General features: G+C 67.6%; 1 protein-coding gene across 1 annotated transcript in view; it reads left to right on the forward strand.

Annotated features, from left to right (window-relative positions):
• Window positions 1-6: 6 nt before the first annotated feature.
• Window positions 7-448, forward strand: part of Dusp4 (dual specificity phosphatase 4) — a 14272-nt gene continuing 13830 nt past the window's right edge. The window contains exon 1 of the mRNA XM_033765388.1: window positions 7-446. Within this exon, the coding sequence (XP_033621279.1) occupies window positions 337-446 (110 nt within the window). The 5' untranslated portion in view covers window positions 7-336. The remainder of the gene's footprint in view (window positions 447-448) is intronic.

Here is a 448-nt window from a genome sequence, read left to right on the forward strand (position 1 = left end):
GGCGGCGCGCTCGCGAGCGGCACCAGGAGCAGCGCTGCCGGCAAAACACACTCAAGGCGGCCAGAGAAGGGCGCCGGTGGTCCTTTCGCCTAAACACACTACCCTACCTTTCGCGCCGCGCGCCCGCCGGGACTGCTATGTAACCGCGAGGCTGCGGGCAGGAGGGGACTGGGAAGAAGAGGTTGGCTTGGGGAGCCTCCAGGAGCTGCATTGGCGGTCAGTAAGTAGTGCGGCCGGCTCCGCACAGCCCTTGCTAGCTCGCGCCTTTCTGTAGCCTCGTTGGCCCGAGTACCCTTCGCCTCCTCGCGTGCCCAACAGCTGCGGTTCCCGGCGACCATGGTGACGATGGAGGAGCTTCGGGAGATGGACTGCAGCGTGCTCAAAAGGCTGATGAACCGGGACGAGAACGGCGGCGGCGCGGGTGGCAGCGGCAGCCACGGCGCGCTGG

This window comes from Fukomys damarensis, unplaced genomic scaffold, assembly GCF_012274545.1.
Source record: "Fukomys damarensis isolate Sample0158 unplaced genomic scaffold, DMR_v1.0_HiC HiC_scaffold_18, whole genome shotgun sequence".
Classification (NCBI taxonomy): domain Eukaryota; kingdom Metazoa; phylum Chordata; class Mammalia; order Rodentia; family Bathyergidae; genus Fukomys; species Fukomys damarensis.